Here is a 21,704-nt window from a genome sequence, read left to right as displayed (position 1 = left end):
AATGCAACTCTAACTTGGTTTGTCGAGTTGGAGTACCACTACACTATTACCAAACAGTTGAATCAGCAAGATTGTCAAGCAAAACACTGATCCGGTACATGAATGCAACACATTAAGAAATATCCCAAACTCAAGTTGATTTGCATTTGGATTTGATCACAAAGTTTATAGCATCGATAATAACCTAAGCCAACGGTAATACTGAGACTAAGGCCCTGTTTCAAACAGGGCCTAAACATACTATAGTAGTAGCAGTACTTGGAATAGAAATAGTAGAATTAGAAGCGTCTCTCCTTTGCCTCTTCCAGATTATTACTAGAGACCATCATGGCGCAACCTTGGCGAGCAGGTCCTTGATGACCTTGATGCACGCCGCCTTGAGCCTAGGGCAGCCATGCTTGTCAGCCAGCTCCAGCAAGTCCATGGCCGTGCGCGCGTCGATGTGGTTGCACAGTACGTCGCCGCAGATCAGCTTGAGGCTCTCCACGCCGAACCTGTCGGCCGCCGCGAGGAGACCCCGGGCCATGGCGACCTTGTCGGCGCCTTCGTCCACCTCAGGCAGGGACTCGGTGTAGACGAAGTGCAGAAGATCCGACGCCATGCCAGAAGGGAATCGAAGCCAAGTCAGCTTATGGGTACCGGATGAACCGATGGGTCAAAAAGGGGCATCAGTGCATTGGGCGTACTATGTTCCAGAGACGATGCAAGTCGCGTAAGAGCCAAGTCTTTAGCACCGGTTGAACCGGTGAAGTATCGGTGCATACCATCGGTGTAATGATGTCAGTAGAAGAGTTGAGTGCTGTGAGTGACCGGTTTAACGGACGGCTAAGCATCGGTTCAACCGGTGGTCACTGTGTCAGCTGTCAGGAGTTCAACGGCTACTTCGGATTATGAGTGACCGGATGAACCGACGCTACCCCTTCCAGAGGCATCGGTTCATCCGATGGTACGTAGAATTTTGGTGACCGTTGGAGTAACGGTTACAAGACTTGGTGGCCTATATATACGCCTCACCCCGGCCATTTGAAGATTGCTGCAGTTGCTGGACATCCCACACACACCCAAGAACATCTCCAAGCCATACAAAAGCATTAAAATCATATCCTTAGCCCTTAGTACACTTTGAGAGTGTTGTGTAAAGGATTAGCTCTTAGTGAGTGAGATTGCAAGGCTTCGAGCCTTTATGCTATGGTTCATTAGCGAACCAAAACAAGAGCTTGGTGTGCCGGCACCTTGGAGCGTGAAACTCGCCGGCAACGTCATCGACCCTCTGACTTGGTGTGGAGCGGCGACGACATCTTTGTGCGGGGGACGTGGAGACCCCCATCCTTTGTGTAGAAGCTCCTTAGTGGAACCCGGGCCAAGGTGATCGTGATTGTGTTCACGGAAGAGACTTGGTGGCCGAGTAATAATACTCTTAGTGAGTGCTACAACAACGTGGATGTAGGTGTGCCTTTGTGGCTAACCGAACCACGGGATAAACACCCGCGTCAAGAGTTTGCTATCTCATATCCCGCTCTTTAAGCTTCCACATTTCATACTATCAATTTGTATGCCTTTACTTTTATAAAGTAGTTTCTTGATAGGAAAGGCTATAGGTTGCTAAACTCTTTTGGGATAGGGGTTTCACACTAGAACAACCTAGTTGCACATTTAGATAGCATATTTTAGTTTAAGTTTTGTGCAAACTAGTTGGAGCCATAGGTCTAAGATTTTATTAGTGCCTAATTCACCCCCTCCCCCTCTTAGGCTAGAGCACCCAATCACTTTCACCCGGAACAGCCTCGGCTCCACGCCGTCGATCCGCACGGGGGCGCGCTCGCCACCTTCCCCGGGCCGAAGAGCTCGGCCATGAAGACCGCGGAGCGGGCGGCGAGCACGCACCGGTGCGCCGCGAAGCGCTCGCCGCCGACCTGGAACGCCACGTCCGCCCCGACCTGGCTCTCCAGGAGGCCGGCGAGGTGACGGCGCAGGTCCGGCGGCCGCGCCGCGGTGATCTCGTTGACGAAGGTGACTTCGCACCTTATCTTGAAGCTGTCCTCGAGGAGATGCTGGGTGTTTATCTTGTCCATTTCTATGTAGTTGCCATAGACTGTGCCTCGGAAGGTGCCGAAGCCTTGGGTCGAGGCGATTATGTCTCCAGCACGATTGAGCAGGGTCATCTTGTGCTGCACCTTCACTTCGTCGCAGTCGTCGTCGAGACCAAACCTGACGGTCACCGAGTCGGCGGCAGCAAGCTCCTCTTCGCCTTACGGGATGTACATGCACCATCTGTGGCCTCCGGCGCTGAACCAGTCGGATTCAATGCCCATGCCGGCCTCTATGAGTTTGGAGTACCCGTCGACCGTCATCAGCACGCGCCACCCGGCTATGGTCTCGGTGACGGCGGTGGTCAAGCGGCCGCCGGCGGCGGCGGCCGATGCTGGGGAGGTGGTCATTCGTGGCAGATGAGCTGGCGGCGCTCTAGTGAAGGGCTGAAGGCGATGGGGACTTGGGAGAGACGAGATGCGCCGCAGGGTAGGGTAGGATAGGGTAGTTTTATAGCAACGTCGCCATGTGGGTGGTGGCCGGCGTCGGCGTTACACGAGCCGTCGCGGCGCGCGCGCGCCGGCCGAGGAGAGGCTTTAGCTTGACCATCGTGCGCGTGCGGCACGCGGATGGGCACACGGGGAAAAGGGGAAGACGAGGAGCTAATAATCATGCTGTCTCGGGAAGACGAGGAGACACTGTTCTTGAAACTTTGGAAAAGATAATTACTCGTAGATACTGCCTCCATTCAGTTTTGATAGATATATTTCCATATGACACAATGACCAAGTGCACCACAAGTGTGCTTATCAATCTAATAAATGTCACAGACTTTTTTGTTGGTCCTCCAATGTTTTAACTAGGAACTCTTTGTAACTAGTGCTATTTATTGCCAATACCCATGCTAATAGTAAATATAGCTATCATTTTTGAACATTTAAGTTTTTGAAATATAGCTATCAAAAGTGAATAGATGGAGTATATGCTCTTTCAAATGAAGGCGGAATGGTTTCTTGACACGATGACTCGACGAGTAGGAGAAACAACGACACAAGAAGAAGAGTAGGAGGAATGAAATTATTTTTTTCCAAAATAGATAATGTCGTGCTACAGTAAACAATCTTTAATGATGAATTAATTAGAGGGTGTTTGATTTATGGGACTTATATGCAGGATTTTTGGGGCTAAAGAACCAAATAGGAGAGACTTTTTGAGGCTAAACTAGTAGTTGGGGCTAAAAAATCAGAAGTCCCTCTTGAAGAGTTTTTTGGAATTAAAAGCCTACATGAGACCTACTATTCTACCCCCTACCAGCAGTCCCCACCTCCTGGATGCATTCAAATTAGGGGTAATATTATATTTTGTGCACTCATTTAATAACCTCTAGTCTTTTTAGTCCTTAGAACCAAACAGGTAGGAACTAAAATTAGTCTACGGACTTTTGGCAACCAAACACCACCTTAGGCTTAATAAATTTGTCTCGTGATTTTCTATCCATCTGTGTAATTAGTTTTATAATTATATCATATTTAGTCCTTCTAAACTTTGGTTGAAAACTGCTACATTAAATTTTTGTCTAAAATTTTGGATCTAAACCCATCCTAAACACGGCGCCGCCGCCGACCCGCAGGCCGGCCAACCGCGCGTCTCGGCGTCTCCTCGATCGGCGCGCCGACCTTGCCCTGCATAAAAACCCACCGCATTCTACACCTTGGGTCCGCGACGTACGACTGCCAACCACGCGCCGACGATCACGTGCCCCCTCATCGCTATCCATACCCCCTCAACGTTCCTGAGAGGGACGAGCCCGCCGCCGCATGGCCGCCCCCTCGCGATCATCGGCCGGCATGGTCGTCGGCAAGACGGTGGCCGGGTCGCACGTGCTGACCATCGACGGGTACGCCAAAACCATGGAAGCCGTCGGCGTCGGCGGCAGCGTCGAATCCGGCCGGTTCAGCGTCGGAGGGCACAGCTGGTACATCGAGTGCTTCCCGTGCAGCGAGGACGTGTCCGTCTTCCTCTGCCTCGACCACCATGGCGCCGAGGTCGAGGCGGTGACGGCGAGGTACAAGTTCGTTCTGCTGGACCGTGCAGGAGAGGCATTTCTATCCGCCCGGTCTAGGCAGTTGCAGACCTTCACCAACACCTTCTCCAGCACAGACGACTCATGGGGCGTCGACGAGATCATCCGGATCACGGAGTTGCAATCATCGCTTCTCACGGACAACGACTACTTCCGGGTCAGGTGTGACGTTGCCATCGTCAGGGCGGAGGCTCCTCAAGCGCAACCGCGTCTCGGCCTCGGCGACCTCCTCGCCGGCCAGCCGGCAGGCCGGGACGTGACTTTCGAGGTCGGCGGCGAGGTGTTCATGGCGCACAGGTGCGTGCTCGCGGCCCGCTCAACGGTCTTCATGGCCGAGCTCTTCGGCCCGGGGGGGAAGCAGCACCAGAACGCTGCCGACGACGGCTCTCGCATACGGATCGACGGCATGGGGCCGAGGGTGTTCGAGGCGTTCCTCCACTTCATCTACACCGACTCTTTTCCTGAGGTAGACGACGACGGCGGCGATAGGGTCGCCATGGCTCAGGGTCTGCTCGCGGCGGCGGATCGGTACAAGTTGGAGGGGCTCAAGTCGGCCTGCGGCGACGTGCTGGGCAGCTACATCGATGCAACCACGGCGGTGACTACACTGCAGCTGGCTCACAAGCATGGCTGCCACAACCTGGAGGAGGCATGCGCCAAGTTTCTCAAGGATGTGCTAGACGAAGTTGGTCGAGTCTAATGTCACCTGCTGTAGGGTGACAAGAGAACCTGCATATAGCGAGGTTTTAAGTCATGCATCATATATCTATCATCTGTAGCTAAGTGTTTGTGGCTTCGTCTCAATGGCAAAATCTATCATTCCATTCATCCTTGTGTGTTCGTATTTTTGTACATTGCGAGTGTGTGAACATTTTATTTGTGTTCAAAGAGAACCTAGAAGAGGCAAAAAAAAAATTGGTTATTCTACCTTAACTACATGCCACTCCAACTCGTAACTACATGGCAACAGATGATCAGAGTTCAGAAAGAGATTGTACAGAAATGAAAGAGAAGCAAAATCCACTTCCCATCCGTCTGCCTGGTGGCACAAACCAAGCTATATATTCCTACTCTGTCCAATGACTAATTATGTTCAACCATGCTAAAAACTCATGTACACCAGTATTCAGGTTCGTTTCTCTATAAAAAATAACTGATAATAAAGGAGCAATCATCCATGAAGAGTAGCATGAGGCCATGAGTTTATATCAGAACACATGTGCTCAGTGGCGAATCCAGAAATTCTTAAAGGGGGGGCTGATTTCTTCTTTCCTCTCTTCTTCCTCTCCTTCTTTCTCATCTTTTCTTCTCCAAAATGAAGGGGGGGCTCCATGGTGTTTTTGGGTCTAGGGGGGGCTGGAGCCCCCCTAGACCCACTGCTGCTTCCGCCACTGCATGTGCTGATCTGAATATCAAGTATGGGTGAAAGCAAATTGTTAGTACATAATAAAGATCAAAACATGAACATCAAGGCACATGTTGCTTCACTCTTGCTCCTCCTAGATTGACATGTGCCATCGATTTGTTTTGCTTATTAAGAAAGCTAGGAATTGATGTCAACGTTACAGGGACGGAAGTGCAAGTAGCTACAAAAATATTTCTAATTTTTCCAAGCAATTCAGATGGTTTCATTTTATAAGACTCGAACACTTACAGAAGAATGGATTTTGCAGATACAGTAGTTCGGTTCTTCTTCTGTTCTTTATCTTCTTTTGTTTAATCGAGGTGCACACGCCATCTTACACTATGGGATTCACCTAATTTGCCTTGTGCCTCAGGCACACAACAAAGGTCCTAAAATACACGGCAAAAATTTTGCCGTGTCTTGCACACGGCAAATACGACATGGCAAATACTAGGGGCAACATCAAAGACAACTTTGCATGGCAAGTGGTGTAATTTGAAAGGAAGAATCTCACTTGGTGATTAACATTCATTTGCTAGCTAGTAGGGGCAACATCAAAAGTGGTCAGGTATGAAGCATTCAAGCATGACAAACACACCATGACAGCATCGATCCATTACATTAACGTAATTCATATGAAAATAATATCAACTTTAATTTGACTTGATCTGCATCTAAACCTTCAAAGGAAGATAGTAGTAGTCTAGTTTAGGTCGTCTAGACTAGAATATAGATAGCAGTAGTTCGTAAATTCATGCCTGAGCATCCAGTCATGGTCTCATGGATCAACGCCGGCGAGCAAATCCCTGAGGAACCTCACGCACGCTTCCTCGAGCCTGCGGCAGCCGTGCTTCTTCGCCAGCTGCAGCGACGTCGCCGCCGTGCTCGCGTCGACGTAGCTGCACAGCATGTCCGCGCAGATCAACTTGAGCCGCTCCATGTCGTACCTCTCCGCCGCCGCAAGCAGGCTCCGAGCCATCCCGACCTTGTCGCAGCCTTCCTCCATCTCCGGCGAGGCGTCGGTGTAGATGAAGCGGAGCAGCGCCTTGAACACTCCCGGCTCCATGTCATCGATGCGGATGCGAGACGACGCAGCGCCGCCGCCGTCATTCCTCGGGGCGCCGAAGAGCTCCGCCGCGAGGACCGAGGACCGAGCGGCGAGCACGCACCTGTGCGCGGTGAACAGCTCGCCGCCGACCTCGAACGTCACGTCCCCTCCCACCTGGCCGCCGGCGAGCAGTCCGCCGAGGTCCCGGCTCAGATCCGGCGATGGCGCCGTGGGAATCCGGACGGCGGTGGTGGCCTGATCTGGCCGGAACTCTCTGACGACGGTGACATCGCACCTGATCCGGAGGCTACCATCTTTCAGGTACCGCGGGGACTCCAGCAGCTTCGTCTCGACGAACTTGCCGCCGCCGGTCCGCCGGTGTTTCCAGCGGTCGAAGGTGTGCTGACGTGTCATCATGGATTCATCAGCCCTCTCTCCATCGTGGCCCGACAGCAGGGCGAAGCTGAACCATGCCTTGATTTCCTGGTGCCAGCAAGCACAAGCAGTACAATCGAGACGGAGGAACACGACGACCCAGTCAGCGTCGCCCACATCCTCACCGGATGGGTAGAAGCGGAAGAGCCAGCTGTGGCCACCGACCTGGAACTCGCCGGATTCAATAGACTCGCCGACGCGGAATGCAGCCTTGGTTTTGGAGTAACCCTCGACCTCGAGCACGTGGGACCCAGCCGCCACCGTCGCTGCTGCCGTGATGCCGACGCCGGCAGCGTCGTGAGAGGCAGAGGTGGCCGCCATATGTGCCGGACGCGGAGGGGAGGTTGCGGTTGCAGCAATGGAGAAGGTCTTTTATGGTCGTGGGCGAGTCACACGAACCGGCAATGCGAGCGTGCCCAGGAGACGCGGCCTTAACTTTGACTGGCGACATGAGCGTTCACGCAGGAAGAGGAATAATTGCGCGCGTTATCCGCTGGACTTGGGAAGGAGTTGGAAAGGCGAGTTCTCACCCTTTCGAAAAGAGTGCGTCTCTTTCAAATTCTGGACAAGGGAAGTCCCAATGCAGTCACTAAGGCCAGTCTCAATGAGGGTTTCATGGAAAGTTTTATGGTATTAAATATCATCGTTTTTGCTGACATGGCAAGGAGGAAGAAGTATGGAGTTTCATGGGATGTGAGAGGAGTTTCATCACCATGAAACTCATCTGGCACAGTTACTTAGTTTCCAGTCTAGGTAACTGTGCCCATAAAACTCCCACTGAGACTGGCTTAAGAATGCTCTAGTTTCTATAGTGGAGTACTTTTCATATGAGAGAGCTTTAATAGAGGTTTCATGGTACTAAATTCCATATCATATTATCAATTTTGCAGACATAGTGAGAAGAGGGAGTTTTATAGGAAGAAAGATGAGTTTCATCCTCGTAAATTCAGCTGGTACAGTTACCTAGCTAGTTCTCAATTTTGATATATGTATGCTGAGACTGGCCTGATGGAGGAAGTAAGATATGAGAAAGCTCACTTGTGGTATACTCCCTCCATCCTGAAATGTAGAGCATTCTGGAGTTTTTAGGACAGATTATAGTTATGTAGAAAAGGCTATTCTACCCCTAATTATTATGTATTGGAACTCTATTTGGGTCGTTAAATATGTGCTAATTAAGCTAGCATGCCATTTCCCCATACACCTCCCCCACATGCATCTTCCATACATGGTTGTATGCACGTCTTTCTATTGAGAAAGACCCGAAAATGATGCACTTAAGATGGTTGGGTCTACTTTCAACCTAGAATGTCTTATATTTGAGGACAAATTTTGAGTCTTAAAAGGACCTACATTTCAGGACGGAAGGAGTACACATCTTGCTGATTAGAACTATTTGAAAATTCCAGCCAACTAATATTTGTGAGGCCACCTCCAATGGTTGAGCTAGGTGCCCTAGCTCTAAGCTTGTCCACCTCATACAACAAGTCATAGCAAAAAGATTACCTCTTCATTGATTATAGCACATTGTTTAAAGTATCTCGGGCCCACAACCTCCCTATCTCATTAATAAAGTGATTTGTCCACTTTTTTCTCTAGGAGCTAGCTGAGATAGCCTTGTTGGATGAGGCCTGACATGTGATAGGAAAAATATAATGTTAGTTACAGTTACCCCTCTTCGTTGCATGAAGAGTACAATTCTAGTTTTTTCAAATAGATTAGTGATGGTGCCAAAATGATACTATGCCCTTATTTGTTGGCCGGTCAGATACAGTTAGTTAGTTTTGACATGCAAATCAAATCTGACTACTTAATTAGGCAAATAGTTTACATCAATTTATAAGTTTTTATTTTTTGTGGGATTTCTTTTCGGTAAAGACTACTAACCAACCAGTCGTATTTTTGTTTGTCTGTACGGCCTTATCGATTTGGAGCCGCTAACTCACGCCTCCGCACTGTCCAGAACCGAATCATCGATCCATTCTCTCTCCCTCTTCCCCTCCTCCTCCCACCCCGCCATTGCCTCCTCCAATCTTCCATGCCACCGCATCCTACCCTTCTCTGCCCACCCCACCGCAGCCTCCTCCCCTCCTCCCCTCGCCCCCTGCCTCCTCCCTCCGCGGCGGCGCGTGGGCCCGCGTGCGAGGACACGACGGCGCGCGGTGAGGAACTCCCTTTGAGGTGATGCGTGACGACACGCCGGCGCGGCGCGGCGCGGCGACTATGAGGCAGCGGGCGGGACGAGGTGTGGTGGCTCGGATGCGGCGGCGAGCGGGGCGTGGACCGGCGCACGGATCCGCGGGGCTGCGGCGGGGGACTGCGATGCTGCGGCGCGCAGGGCAGTTTTCGCCTCATGGATCATGGTTATCACCACTGAGTAATGGTCCTCCTCCCCCTTCCCCTTCCATCTCCCTGATTGAGGCATGGATGGGTTAGGATTAGGGGATTTGGAGCTGGGGGTATGGTGGGGGTTAGGCATGGAGCCCCATGGATATGCTTCAACCTCTCCATCATCGAGGATTAGAGGTGAGGGGCTAGGCATGCTGGCCCCATGGATATACGTGGTTCTAAGTTTTACCATTTCTACATATCAATTTTGCGCTTGTTGTTTTGGTGCTAGACCAATCCATGTGTTGTAGTTAGAGGATGGTGAGTGAAGAACTAAAGATGTGGATGGGTGTGTTTAGGATTTTGGAGTACACAATTTTCATTGTCTGATGTGTTTTCAGGAATGGAACTTTTTTGCTGTAGTTGTCCGTTGCAATTGGGGTGTAGGCAAGCTTGTGCTGTGGGAGCCATGCCATTTAGGGACGCAATGGTGAATGTGGGAGGGAGTTTGTGCTGTTTGTCACCACCAGATTCGTATGTACTACCGCTTGTGTTCGAGAAGCCATGGGATCGGTAGCTTAGATTTTGGTCATTTTCTTAGCAATTTAGTTTATCCATGCTAAGAATTTTATATTGAATTTACAAGCAATTTTATATGAGCCACTACCACTATGTAGTTATGGTTATGTAATAAGGGTAGGCTATTTAGGATTTAGGCAATTTAGTTTATTATGCAAATATGGTAGTCTAGTTTTGTGGTTGTCTATAACTCTATATGATGGTTATGAGATCCAATATTTTACTTCTACATTCGGTAGATCACAAGCACCTATGTTATTTGTCTTATCATTCTTGAGACATTATTCATCATTTGGGCTATCCGGTAACCACCTGTATATATGTCGGTTCTAAATAATCAATGGTAAAGATATTAGCTTCTAAATTAAACAATTTAGGATCCACAAGGAAGCATTATAGGCTGTGCAATTTAGAAATTTAGGAACCATGGATAAGCAAATTTAGTTGTATGATCAATTTAGGCCACTATTCTACAATTACGTACAATGCAAAAGTAAAGAATTTGTAATTTAACAGTTTCAGCTTTATGTGTGCATGTTCCTATCATATTGCAGGCCAGCAAAGAATTCACCATGATTATGCAGAAGAAGCTCCAAAATAGTTTATGTAAACTACCTTGGACGAACTGTTCTCCCAATGGTCAGTCATCAATATACTAATTTTTTTCTTCAGAACTTCTCACTTTCAATTATTATATACACATTTTTTCTCCAACTATTTTGATACTAGTTAGTGGTTACTGACAATGAATAAATTCCACTGTTGCAGAATAATGATACCTTAACATTTTTTCTCGTACCTTGGATGATTTTGCCTTTTTACTTTTTCATAGGCAACTTCTGTGAAATCTATATGGAAATTATGTATTTTGGTTTACTATTTTGGGTGTTCTAATTAGCATTTTTTGTGTTAAGCTTATCTGTCATTTTTCAACTTATTTAATTTGTTCTTGGTGCATATTGCAATTCATATGTTAGCTAGAAAATAACACAGGTCTTGTTTACTAGATAGGCGAGTGACGGGGTGCATTTTTGATGTGGGAAGTTTGGATGTCATGGTTCAATTAGGGTGTTACATTTGATCCACATGCATCAACTAGGCTACTGCTTTTTCAGGAAGTGTGAGCACTGAGCAGAGCATGAGTAGCAAAAGTAGTATACCACTTGAAACGGCGTATGGACATAGGACTTGCACATGCCTAGCATCATATTCGCCAATCTGCAGAGTTGTCACCAGTTTACCCTTGTCAAGTCATGACAGTACTTCAAAGCCACGATCGGTTTTGTTAGCTTTGGTTTAGCACATTGTTGTTCTTGGTTAGGCAAAGTACTGTTCTCGCTTTGGCAAAGTAATGTACTTAGATAGGCAAAGTATTGTTATTAGTCAGACAAAGTACTGCTTTTAGTCAGACAAAGTAGTATTTTTAGGTAGGCAAATTATTGTTATCGATTAGAAAAATTATTAGTTTTAGTTAGGCAAGTCTTGAATAATAAGCTTCGCCATAAGCTTTGAAGGAGAATTGTTAGGCAAGTCTCAAGTATTATGCCACATGCAACTACTAGCACTTGTACTAGATCCCTCCTTACTACTATGTGCAATCAGCATTAAACAACCTGCAATGCAACAAAGATATGCCGTGCAGTGGGGACAGCGATCATTGGTGTGGTTTGGTTCAAAACTCTTTGATCCTGCCTACCTTACCATAAGCATGAGGTTCAGTGTTATTGATAGTTTTCTTTATTTCTTTCTAGGTTTGTTGCTCTTCTTTTCTGTTGGTCCTACCTCTTTTCTGAAGTGGAGCAAGAAAGAAATCACAGCATTTCTCAATCTCTGTCTAATGATGTGAGGAGAAGACGCTGCTACATGGGTGAACCACACACACATGTATGGGCAAGACTGAAGCAGCTACCCTATGCTCACCCTCCTCCAAATCAGGGTCTGATTGGTCCCAAATTTTGTTGATGTTTGCTACTTTGTCGGGCAATAATCTGAATCTAGAATGTTTTAATTTCACTATAAAGAGTAAAAGGCTGCTATGGTCTGGGTGCCTGCCCCTCCCACATCTCCTGGGAGTATGGCATATACCAGTATATTATCCATGCAATTTTCATCTGTGTTCAATAGCCCCTTTTTTTATTGAAAAACTGCAGTTTTTTCATTTTTGGTGAGGTGGTGGGAGATCAGGAAAGCTGGAAACAAAGTAATTAGTTAGGACCAAAGGACATCAGGTTCCACAGTTAGGCAATTCTGTACTTTCAGTAGGAAGTACAAGGCATTTTTTACACAGGCAAATCATGCATGTTTCTGGTTCACTCAGCATAAAAAACTAATCAAGTTTCAAATCTATAGATCTACTTAAAACAAATATAACATTGGATTTGATGGTGTGGACGATAGGGAAGCAACCAGGGGGGTATTGAGCACTTCTGTCCATAAATTCACTGTTGCTAGAAATTCCCTGTGTATAGCAATTTGTTGGGGTAAAACAAAGAAGATTTGTGGGTTTTTGTCTCTGGAGGATGTGATTTTCCCCATGGATCTATTATGTTGCTAGAAACCTAAAACGAAGCTGCAAATGATGGGTACATAGTAGTAAAAAAAGCTCTCTTGATCTGCTCGCTTGATCCGCTTCTTTTTCCTCTCGTTTGTTTCATGCAGGCCGTCTGCTTTTGTTTTTCTTAATGATTTCCTGTGTTGTTGTGCTGCCTTTGGCGGAAACCATTCCTGGCAAATTAGCTTGGGAGGGGCGAGAGGAGTTGGGGCGGGAGAGTTCCGTGGGGCATTTGGCTTTTGTTTTGGCGCACATGCAAGTTGTCGAGGACGGGGAACCGGAAATGGAATTGCTAATATAATAGACTTTCCAAAAATTGATCGGCCGTAGGGGTGGGTAATATTATGGCCGGCCGTAAATTAGTCAGATCTTTTTTTTTCAAACATAGGATTGTACTTTTCATAAGACGCATAGGGATTTTTTTTGGGGCGACTGTACATCACATGTGCAATGCTGGGAATCAAGTTTGTTGAAACTATTCTTTCCAATAATCAAGGATTACATGGAAGGGAAGAAATCCTTATGAAATTTTTTCCTATTCTTTAGCCTTATTACTTTCTCATGTTTCTGTTTCACGCTGGGCTGAAATATCGCTGAGAGCATGTCCTTGATTTTGGGCAGAGTTAAGCAGGCGTGAGGCCATCGTTACACAGGATTAACGGCGAGCGGTAAAACAAAACAAATACTGAGGTCAATGTACCACAATTTTGAAGTGTCTACAAATCATAGTTTTTATACGAACTGTCGAAACTCAACTCTGATTGCACATTTGTATTTCTCACAATAAAAGCTTCAGAAAAGATCCCTCCTTGAGTATATTTTGATGGTACTTTGCTGAAGAACATCTTTTTTTATAAAGTTGGAGCTAATGCCCTTCTGGTTGATAAAAAACGAATATTATTCTCTCTGCGTTCTTCAACTAGCTCCTCTAATGCATGTGTTCAATTGGACAAGTAGCAACCAATCATTCTAGTAAAAGTTTTGATCACTTTTGACTACTGAAAAAGTTACTGTTTGTCAAACTTTTCGTCTAAAATTTGAACTTTTATTACTATAAATCAGAAATTATGGGGGCGTTTGGTTCACAGGTACTCTGTGTTTTCCTTTGGCTAGCATTTTTTTTAGGAGTATCTTGATTTGGTGCAATTGTTTTAGACGAAGGGAGTTGACATGCATATGTCATCACAAAAATATATTGTTGTAAAGATAGTTGGAATGATTTACCAGTATTTTTTAGACTACACACACCTGAACTGCTTTTAAATTGAATGATGTGTTGCTATGATGATAACATTGTCTTTGTTGTGAAGGTGTTTTTTTTTTCAATCTGATCTAAACTAAAGACTGAGTAATTCACTTGGATTTATAATCCTATGGAGTTTCAAATGAGGTTAGACCGCAATTTGACTTGTAACATTATTGACCAATTCATTCATAGAAAATTGCCTAAAACAGCAGTAGTACATAACACTGGATGAAAAGCAAGTTAATAACCAAATGAGCATCCTGATAAACACAGCATCGCTGAATAAACTTTATAGCAGTAGTCTAGATGGTAGGTGCGTTTAGTATAAAAACTAGGATCTTTGCCTCTTTCCAGTCAAAGGCGCTCTGTGGCAACTCTGCTGATCAGGTTCCTGAACACTGGCGAGCAGGTCCGTCAGGAACGTAGAGCATGCCTTCTTGAGCCTTTGACAACCATGCTTGCTTGCGAGCAGCAAAGTAGTTGCAGCCATGCTCGCGTCGATGCAGTTGCACAACATTTCCTCACAAATCAACTTCAACCGCTCCAAGTTGTACCTGTCCGCCGCCACAAGCAGATGCTGATGCAACATCACCTTGTCATCATCATCTTCAACGACATTCACCGAGTCGGCGTAGATGAAATGGAGCAAAGCTCTGAACACTTTGGGTTCCATGTCGTCGATCCGTATGCGAGCAGCCGTGGCAGCCTCCTTCGACGGATCGAAGAGCTCCGCTGTGAAGACCGAGGATCGGGCGGAGAGGATGTACCGGTGCGCCGTGAAGAGCTCGCCACCAACCTCGAAGGTCACATCCCCTCCCACTCGGCTGGCTAGGAGGTCGCCGAGGTGCCGGTGCAGGTCCGGAGGCGGCACCGCGGGGAACTCCTTGAAGATGCACACAACACATCTGAGCTGGAAACAGTCGTCGTCCCTGAGGAGCGACTCCAACTCCTTTCTTTCGATGGATAGGCCTGCTGATGTATCTCCACTCTTGAAGACGTGTTTTTCAGTGGTTTCTTGGAATGGATCTCCAGCACTGCCCATCACAGTGAAAGAGCATTCTGCCTCGACTTTGTCGTTAGGACCAGGGTGATCGAGGTACAGATATAGGGTTACCCAACCGGCGTTGTCTTCTTCCAACTCACCGCAAGGATAGCAGTCGATGTACCAGGCATGCCCGCCGACGCGGAACGTACTTGATTTGATGCTCTTGCCGACGCCGAGATCCTTGGTTCCGGAGAAGCCGTCGATCCTGAACACGTACGACCCGGCGATCGTCTCGGTGATGGTGGTAGCCGTGGAGCCGCCGGCGACGACGGCCGCGGCTGTGGCTGACGACGCAGCTGGCGAGGTGGCCATACGGGCTAGTGCTCTAGCTAGTGAACGGCAATGGCAAGGATGCGATTGGATAGTACTACTAGTAGCTAGTGAACGGCAATGGCAGATGCGTTTGAGATGGAGAAGCGGAGGAGGCCGGCCGGGTTTTATGGATCTGATGAAGTTGCCAACGCGTGGTCGCGTCGTTGGAGCTGAGGAGACGGATGGATTTGACCGTCGTCGCGCGTGGTGCGTACGTTCGAGGACTTGTTGGGATTACGAAAAGACGAGACGCTTAAGCTGCTGTGTAAACACGGTGCATGAAGGAAGACGAGGAGATTGTTTCTGTTTTTTGGGTTTTTATAGTAGCATGTATATCAGTGGGAGTGGCGGATCCAGGATAATTATTAGGAGGGGTTTTCTTTTACCTCTAGATAACTTTAGCCTCTCCTCGTAGTGTATTCATGTAAAAAACTATCGGGGGGCTTATTAGGAGGGGCTCCATGGATCCAGCGGTGGGTCTGGTCTGGAGGGGCTCCAGACCCACCGCTGGATCCGCCCCTGATGTATATGTACATACACCATCTAGCCAGTGGCGAATCTAGCATTTCATGTTAGTCGTCCAGTAGAACAATATTTTTAAATATATTAGTGAATAAGTCAATCTAATCTTATAAAGATATAATTACTCACTTTTTACCCTCTCAATTCAATTGGTAGCTATTTTGTCTATTAGTAGCAAATAAGATCAAGTGTATAAAAAATCAGAGGATTAAACTTTTTGGGCTGAATTTTAGGGACCCTCTAGATTCGCCCTTGCATCCGGCCGGTACACGGTACACCATGTACGATGCTTAAGAGCATCTCCAAGAGACTAGATAAATGAAGATAGATAGGCAAAAATAGAAAAGAGCCGGCAAAATTGCTATCCTCCACTACGGGAAAACGCGTATTTGCCGTGTGTCCGGTAGTTTGCAATGTGCTTTATATCATGCACACGGTAAAGAAACTATTGGCCGTGTGCACACATAGCAAAAAAATAACACACGGCAAAGTCATGCTTTGCCGTGTGCCTTTTTTTGGAACACGGCAATGTCATGCTTTGCCATGTGCTTTTTTCTGACACACGGCAATGTGTGTTTCATTTAGGCACACGGAAAAGTAAATTTTTTTCTCTTCTCACCTCGAAACCTTTTCTACTCTTCACATACAACATATGGTACTCTATGTTAAAATTTGGTATGTTTTCCTATTTGTTTGCTATATTTAACTAATTAATTACATTTCAAGCTATTTTTTGAATTAAATCAAATTTGAACCGCAAGTGATTCAAATAATAGAATAAAATAAGGGAAAAATGATATTCATGTTATTTAACCTAGTTTGTGGCCTTACCCATCAAATAAAAAGAAATTTTGAACATCTTGTTCAGGAAACACGACCATCAACGTGTATTTGAATGATTTTAAAATTCTAGAAAAAGCAAATGAGGTCTGAAAATTATGAGATTTGTCAATATCTTATGATATTATATATGGAGGCTGTGGTAAAAATTTGAGTGGGTTTCACAATTTTTTCATTTACGATGCTTACAAATAGAAGCAGCAGCGAAGAAGAATTAGAGAGTTGAGAATGATGTGGTTAGGTTTGAAGTGAGAGTAACGATCGAATTCGGGTTAGACTTTGAAATAATTTCTATAGCCAATGGACAATATAAATTGTTTCATATAAAATTTTGGTAGTTTTTTAGAACCAATTGATAATTTTAATGTAACAAGAGCAATTATAGAATTACTATATAATTTGAATTTGAGCTTGAAACGCATGAAATAATAATTTTTTCGCATAGAATCATCAAACATGAATTGTTGAGTCACTTTGATAAGCTAAAAATTATGACAAAGTTATGCGAACATGAAATAGTGAAACAAATTGAATGGTAAAAATTGAAGGTAAAATTAATTATTTCAAACAGAATTTGCCGTGTGCCATCCGAGGTCGTTTACGAAATTTGAATTTAACTTGTCGTTTGCCGTGTGCCATCCGAGGTCGTTTACGAAATTTGAATTTAACTTGTCGTGTGCCAGATCAAGGCACATGGCAAATGACCAGGCTTTGTCGTGTGCCCTAGATTTGGCACACGACAAAGTTAAATCCAAATTTTGTAAACGACCTCGGATGGGAAATGCCCAAAATAAAAGTTGTAGATCTCAAAAGTTATGAAACTTTGTAGTTGACAACTTTTTTATTTGATTTTGTTTAGGGTCTCAAACAAGCAATTTACACTCGGTTTAGTATAATACGTGGGGAAAGAAAATGCAGTATAAATACAAGTGAGTGTGTAGTGCAGTGACAGAGAAGGTTACAAGTAAGGAGGAGGTCGTAGGTTCGAATCCCGTAGGGTGCATAGTGCACGAAAAATGCCGCAACTTGCAACTTCGGTGGAGCGAGTGTGTGGCTGGCTGGTGAGGTCCTCCATTTTTAAATCTTTTTTGTTTCCTATTTTTAAAATCAGTTTTCTGAAAAATTCTTTGCCGAGTGCATTTTAGCACTCGGCAATGGCACACACCAAAAGACCTCTTTGCCGATGCCTGTTTGTCTTGTGCCGTTTGCCGTGTGCAATACACGGCAAAAGCTTTGCCGTGTGAAAAAAAGCCTTTGCCATGTGCCTCTAGCACACGGTAAACAGACAGACTCCGGTAGTGCTTGATCGGCTCGCTTTCTCGCTCGCCATCTCATCTCCGTCACTCCCCGCTCGCCATCCCTTCTTCCCACGCGTGTTCCTCCCCTTCCGCGCACCTCCCCACCACGCCCGTCACCCTCCCCTTCCGCAGTGTGTGGCGTGTCGCGGCAGCGGGGCGATGGCGGCGCACTTGCTAGACGACGTGGTGAGCACCACCCGCTCCTGCGCATGACGGACAAGCACCACCAAGGCCAGGAGCTGGGCCGTGACGAGTTCGGCCTCATGCGGCTCACCACGGACCGCACCACGCGGGAGCGGCTTGCGTGCAAGTCCATCTCGAAGCGGCACCTTTGCATGACGGTGGACGTGACGGACGTCCGGCATGAGGTGACCATCATGGTGTTTCAGCCTGACCACCTGGTGCTGGTGCGCCTGCGGGCCGCTTACAAGGATGACGAAGTGGAGGACGTGGGCGCGATGGAGGAGGTCTGCTCCGAACACCGGGGCAGAACGTGCGGATGCGGCTGCCTGCGAAGAGTTCATTCGCTGCTGCGCCCCCTCCAGCCGCGGGCATCTTGTTTACGGAGGGGAACTCGAATCGCCGTTGGAGTTCTCATCGTCGGACACCACCGACCCGCCATCCTCTCTGGGACTGAAAGCTCGGCGATGCAACGCGGTAGCGATGTAAGCACGGCGGCCAGGCGGCGGTGGTAGCGCGACGCAGTGAGCATGGAGCCCATGGCGGAGAGGGGAGGCCGGGGAGGATAAAGAAAGGGAAATGAAGGGGATGACACATGGGACCCACACATCAGTGTGTGTAGAGGGGGACAATTGAAGGATCAGTTGGGTTTTGAAGAATGAAAAATATAGTCTGTTCGTTTCTCCACGATTCAGTAGGCTCTCTATTCACTAGGCTCTCTATCATTTGATCAAATCATGGAAAATTATTTCTTTTTGTTTTTGATACTGAATCTATTGGACTACATGAAAACCTTCCTTCAATATCTATTTATCATTGCATGTTTTCTTTAAAGAAAAGACTGAAGTCCCAGGCTTTGCTTGAAGGCATGCAGGACCGGGGTTCAAGCCCCGGGCAGCTGGCTCCCAACTATCGAGCTCAACCACCAAGTTGCAAGCTCATCTGCGAAATTTATCTGCGTATTCCTTTGGTTTTCCTTTGGTTTTTATAGTGTTGTGTTGAAGATTTCTATCATTGCGAAATTTATCAGCACATTTTCTAATCAATACAAATTATACAATGATAATTCACTCTAATCATTTGTCTCTTATTTACTTTTGCCCTTTAACATTTTGAAAGAATTTAGTTATGGTTATGATTCTATTACTACAAATATTGTAATGTGATAAACTCAGAGTCAAAGAATCGATTAGGAGACTATGTTAGTCAAATCAAGCCTTGTATTTAAAATGGAGGGAGTGTATTAGCTGAGTTATATTTTCTTTGTACTCAGGTGACATGATGACTAGAAATTTGTAATAAAATAAAATAATTGATTTTCAGTACTCGACCACTACTTCCATATCCTATATAACTTCTGTTTTGAAAACAATTAAAATACCATGAAAGTAAAAAAAAAATCCCATTTAATTCTGAGTTCCTGTAGTATTGATCAATAGCTTCATAAACTGAAGCCTATAATATGGACATATGGTTACATGAATATAGCAAGAATCACAGACAAGCCCTCTTACAAGTTGCTCACCTTCAAGTAATTCGACTATTGAAGAGGTCAGGGAGCAAGCTTAGCAAGCATCTCTTCAATAAGAAACGGGCAACTGGTCCTCAGATGTTGGAATCCCTCGCTCGCCATGACCGCCTTCGTGTTGCCAGGAGTTCTCATGAACCTGAAGCATCCCTCCTTGAGCCCATGGCAACCATGCTGCTCTGCCAATGTCAGCGTCGTCGCCACGACGCTTGTGTCGATGTGCTCGAGCAGCGTCGCCTCACACATCACCTTCAGCCTCGGCAAGCCGTATCTGTCCGCCGCCACCAGCAGGTGCTGCGCCATCCCCACCTTGCCGTCCTCATCGTCGTCCACCTCCGGGAGCGAGTCGGTGTAGACGAAGTGGAGCATGGCCTTGAACACCCTCGGCTCGACATCACTGATCCGTATGCTGCTTTTGGTGTTCTCCTTCATCGGGCCGAGAAGCTCCGCCATGAGCACCGGCGACCGCGCGCCGAGCACGCACCTGTGCGCCGTGAGCTGCTTGCCGCCGACGTCGAAGGTCACGTCCGCTCCCACCCCGCTGTCCAGGAGCGCGCCGAGGTGCCGGTGCAGCTCCGGCGGCGGCACGGCGAGAGTCTCGGCAGCGGCGGGATCCACGCAGGTCTCCTTCACGACGGTGACGTCGCATCTGATCCGGAAGCCGTGGCCTTTGAGGGAGGACTCCATGGCCGTCCCTTTGATGAACTTGTAGTAGCCGCGCGGTTTGCAGTTTGCTGGGGCTCCAGAAGGAGTAGCCGCTGGTCCTGGTCTGGGAAAAGAGGTCCTCACCGTCGCCGGCGGCGTCGTCGTCGGCGATCAGGCTGAGCTTGTACCGCGCCTTGACGTTGCCGTCGCCGGCGGCGGCAGCCTGGTGGAGGCAGAGGTAGACGGATACCCAGCCCGCGCTCTTCTCGTTGTTGCCGTCGGGGTAGTACCGGATGTACCAGCTGTGCTCGCCGACGACGAACGCGGCGGAGTTGATGAACTTGCCGACGCCGTCCTTGGTCGGGGCGTAGCCCGGGACCCGGAGCTCGTGCCACCCGGAAGTGGTCTCGGAGACGATGGTCGACGTGCTGCCGCCGCCGCCGCCGTCACCGGTGGTGGCAGAAGAGGCGGAGATCGGCATCACGACGGACCCGATCGTGGCGGCGGCCGGAGCAATGCGGAGGGACCGGGTCTCACGGGCGATCGTGCGTAGGGCTGCTATAGATGGATCGATTGATTGGCATGCGCCGTGGATGCGTAGGACACTTTGGTTGGATCGATGAGATTGAGATTAGAGTAGTTGTACATCTGGGATCTGTAATATTTTAGGGAATAATAATTTTTTTTCTATATCTAATAATCTATAATAACAGTAATAATAATAATCTCTATCTCTATCTCTACTACTATAAAAAAGGAATTGACCCCGGCGTTCCCACCTCCGCAACCCGCGCCGGCGACCGCTCCGGTCCTGGCGGCCACCTTCCCCCGGGCTGCTCTCGCTTCTCCCCCGATGGGTAGCCCGCCGCCTCCCCCCCTCCACCACCCCCACCCTCTCTCCGCCCCAACCCCAGGTCTGCTCCAGATCTATGCCGTCAGCTCAACCCTGATGCCGCCCCCTTCTCCCCTTCCCCCGGAGCTGGCCCGTCGTGGCCGTCCGAAGGTTCCCCAGAGGGGATCTGCTTCAGCGTCTCGTCCGATTCGGAGGCGGATGTGGACGAGGATGACGAGCTACACTGGATCCCCCCTACGCATCTCCCAAGGGGAAGGCTGCTGTGGCGGCCGACAGGCGCAGATCCGCGTCTCCAACGCCCGGCTCGGGGGGATTCATGGCCGACGCTCGTCGTGCGGGTCGGGGACCCAGGTCGTCTTCCCTTCCCTTGGCCGGCGCGCAAGCCGCTAGGAGGGGGCCCAGGTCGTATTCTCCCCCCCCCTCCTCTGGTCGACGAGGATGGGTTCCGTCGCATCGTCAATCGGCGCCGCCTCCGGGAGCAAGCTCGTCATCACCCCCCCCCCCCCCCCCCCCCCCCCCCCCCGCGTTCGTCGGCCGGTTCCCGCCGATCTGGTGGGACGATGCTTCAACTGCCTCGCGACCGACCATGTGGCCTCCCAGTGCCACAATCCTTCACGATGTCTGCGCTGCGAGGAGACTGGCCATGTCGCCAAGAACTGCAAGCGGCCACGTTTCCCTGGCGCTCCACTGCGGGGTCGTGGACGGCCTGTTCGGTGTGCCGGTCCGGAAACTGATGCGGCGGTGGCCGCAAATCGCCGAGGTTTGGGTCGCTTCTTCA

The 21,704-nt window shown here is 48.1% G+C and overlaps 3 protein-coding genes, 1 long non-coding RNA gene and 1 pseudogene across 4 annotated transcripts; 2 read left to right on the top strand and 3 right to left on the bottom strand.

Moving 5' to 3' along the window:
• The first annotated feature begins 3,875 nt into the window (after nucleotides 1–3,875).
• LOC120685136 (BTB/POZ and MATH domain-containing protein 2-like) lies at nucleotides 3,876–4,811 on the top strand. The gene has a single exon (XM_039966968.1). It carries the CDS (start codon nucleotides 3,876–3,878, stop codon nucleotides 4,809–4,811), a length of 936 nt encoding a protein of 311 aa, XP_039822902.1.
• Nucleotides 4,812–6,294: 1,483 nt separating this feature from the next.
• On the bottom strand, nucleotides 6,295–7,320 carry LOC120685135 (BTB/POZ and MATH domain-containing protein 2-like). Its single transcript, XM_039966967.1, has one exon. It carries the CDS (start codon nucleotides 7,318–7,320, stop codon nucleotides 6,295–6,297), a length of 1,026 nt encoding a protein of 341 aa, XP_039822901.1.
• A 2,095-nt stretch (nucleotides 7,321–9,415) lies between these two features.
• LOC120686723 lies at nucleotides 9,416–12,020 on the top strand. Its single transcript, XR_005680343.1, has 2 exons — nucleotides 9,416–10,545; nucleotides 11,658–12,020. It is a non-coding gene; the product is annotated as an uncharacterized LOC120686723 (long non-coding RNA).
• A 2,014-nt stretch (nucleotides 12,021–14,034) lies between these two features.
• On the bottom strand, nucleotides 14,035–15,060 carry LOC120685134 (BTB/POZ and MATH domain-containing protein 2-like). Its single transcript, XM_039966966.1, has one exon. It carries the CDS (start codon nucleotides 15,058–15,060, stop codon nucleotides 14,035–14,037), a length of 1,026 nt encoding a protein of 341 aa, XP_039822900.1.
• Nucleotides 15,061–19,452: 4,392 nt separating this feature from the next.
• LOC120686722 lies at nucleotides 19,453–20,554 on the bottom strand (annotated as a pseudogene).
• Between the last annotated feature and the right edge of the window lie 1,150 nt (nucleotides 20,555–21,704).

The sequence above is a fragment of the Panicum virgatum genome, chromosome 8N (assembly GCF_016808335.1).
Source record: "Panicum virgatum strain AP13 chromosome 8N, P.virgatum_v5, whole genome shotgun sequence".
NCBI classification, from domain to species: Eukaryota; Viridiplantae; Streptophyta; class Magnoliopsida; order Poales; family Poaceae; genus Panicum; species Panicum virgatum.
Note: the sequence above shows the minus strand (reverse complement) of the source record. Positions and strands in the feature narration are given on the sequence as shown.